At 51.5% G+C, this 2,550-nt stretch overlaps 1 protein-coding gene across 1 annotated transcript; it reads right to left on the reverse strand.

Annotated features, from left to right (window-relative positions):
- Positions 1-251: 251 nt before the first annotated feature.
- CDV56_100091 (hemolysin-III family protein) lies at positions 252-1,308 on the reverse strand (the record flags this gene model as incomplete). The annotated part of the gene is made up of 3 exons (XM_026753710.1): positions 252-407; positions 465-692; positions 754-1,308. 3 exons carry the CDS (start codon positions 1,306-1,308, stop codon positions 252-254), a joined length of 939 nt encoding a protein of 312 aa, XP_026609431.1.
- Positions 1,309-2,550: the final 1,242 nt, after the last annotated feature.

Below are 2,550 nucleotides of genomic sequence, written 5' to 3' on the forward strand. Positions count from 1 at the left end.
GCAGGAGGCTGTTGCGAAGGCGTTGGGGGGTGGGTCGCGGGGTATGTTCTGTTTTTTTCGTTTCTGGGAGGTTGAGGTTGCGGTTGAGGTTGAGGTTGCTAATGGATGTAGGGGCTAGTTGAGGTGATTGGGTCGTCTGGTGGGTTGATGACAGGGTGTCTCAGTGACGCGGATAGGGAACTCGAATGCTGAAGAGAGGGAGTATCCAATGTCATTCTTGTTGTGAGAAGTTCTCTGATGATGCCGTAGAATCACTGACACTGTGCCTGACTATAGCTGTACTCCAGCGCATGCAGCAGTCCCATGACATGAGCCCCAATGGACAATGTCACAAAGACATGCCAGATGGTATGCGAGTGGCCCCAGAGATCGAATGTCCCTGGGTACAGCCTCTCAGGAATTCTCCTCTGCATTGCATCAGCATAATCCTTCCACCTGATAGACACAATCGAAGCGAGCCTCACCTCCCAAAAGTAGCAGCCGATGATCAGAAACAACCCTTCGAGCAGGTAATACTGCACACCTATCTTCCAGATATACGGCACGCCCCAAAGAACGCAGGCGTGGCCGATAGGCGCGAACGCCGAGAGACCGGTGCCGATGAAGCTACCCAGGCGGAACGAGCGCCACTCGGGGCCCCTGAATCGCGGACTGAGAAGGGTCACGGTGGTTGCGGAGCTGAAGGCCAGGATCTGCTAGGCGTATCAGCATTGTGTCTGCACCTGTGTTCACAACATGGGCAGGGTAGCTGACAAGCGACCAGTAGAAGTATTTCAGCCCCGGGTTACAGTAGAACCCGAAATGCAGTCCACTGATGAAGTCGCCCAGAATGAGCACGATGATCCCGATATAGTCGAGCTGGAGCCAGCGGTGCGCGACGGCCGCGGAGTGGTTCAGCAGGGTGTGGTACATGGTCGATGTCAGGAGACATGTCGAGGCCGTGAGAAGCTGCAGCGAGACGATTGACCAGTCGGAGGTGGTGAGTTCATCATGCCTTGAGCGGATGTGCTCGTACAGGATTCCCTGAGACGAAAGCACCAGGATGCCCGGGATCAGATGCGAGTAGATGTTTCCCGTTTCGTTGTGGCAGTAGAGCCAACTGGCGAGGCAGCGATACCAAGATCGGCTCTCGGGACGGTATCCTGACAGGATGAACGGGTTGGGGTCGTACCATGATGGGAGCTGTTTGATGGTGAGGAGGGTTTGTTCCTTGACGAGCTGCGGTTGATCATGTCCTCCGCTCAGGGCGGTCTTGTTGATCTGTTTGGAGCGGATGATCCGGAAGCGGACGAGCCCATTGAAGACCATCTTGGCTGTTGTTCGTCCTGAAAGAAGTTGTACAAGGGAACATATTGATCACAATCTTAGGATCATTCTGAAAAGGATAGATTATTAATATGAGTAAAAATAATGGCTTGAAAGCCTTGAATGGTAAAGATAATAAGGATGATCATTAGTATCTCCCTCGCATCCTCCCCTTGTTAGACTGTCAAGGTCCACTTCTCCCCAGCGCAGAGGACCATGAGGTTATGACGGCCGATATGATTGGGAGATCACAGAAAAAACAAGCAAAAGCAACCCCTGCAAGCTCCAGTACCTTATTGGAGAAGAAATGACCGGTCAACAAGACTATTCAGGGGAAAGAGTGGCCTGCCGCATGCGACTTGCTACTCCAGTGCTTGGCTGGTAGCTAATGTACGCCATTCAGTGCCGACCATTACCCCATTCGTCTCTGGGATCTTCAAATGGAATAATATGATTTTACCACAGGGTATTTTATCAGATTCTGTCTGCCTGTTCTTCGTGATGTGAAAATGCTGCCTCAGGCTATAATCACGTGCTTTCACGTGACTTTACATCGAAAAATCAGATTGGGGATGAAGATATCCCCAGATTTTCATTGGCTTTGACGTCCCCATCATCATATTGATTCCCTGAAACAAAGACTCTGTATTGTGCTACGCTCACGAAAGGCATAATTGCCGCATAGTAAGCCCGAAATCGAGACCTTGTTCGTGTGTAAAGCGGAGAGTCAAAATCGAGTAGCTCGGCCTTTGATTTCTGGGACATTTCCCTTTCAAAGCATTCATATCTTTAACACCCAAAGTCTATATTTCTGGTCCTGTCATCATGGGCTCCAGCACCAAAAAGAAGAAGGAAAAGCAGAAGGATTTCCAGGTAAGTCACGGCATCAAACCCTGTACCAGAGCATTACTAACCCAGCCCAGAAAACGAAACTGAAAGTCGGCAAAACCAAGGCGAAGCCTGAAAACTTCACCGACACAAGCTTCCGAGCGAAAAGTACGCAGCCCTCAAAGTCCAGGCGCACATGCACATAGAGGTGCTAACGTGACATCGCAGCCATCGTCCTCAACCAACAATCCCTGAATATCACCGCCCCAACATCAGGCGCCCAGTTCGCCCACCACGTCTCACTCCTGTCTTCCAAATCAGACACCCAGCGCCGCGACTCGCTCGCCCATCTGACGACCTCCTTCGTCTCAAGGCCAGTAGACTCCCCCCTCCCCCAGCCCGTAAGCATCCTCCTCC

Source organism: Aspergillus thermomutatus (assembly GCF_002237265.1).
Source record: "Aspergillus thermomutatus strain HMR AF 39 chromosome Unknown NODE_614, whole genome shotgun sequence".
Lineage (NCBI taxonomy): Eukaryota > Fungi > Ascomycota > Eurotiomycetes > Eurotiales > Aspergillaceae > Aspergillus > Aspergillus thermomutatus.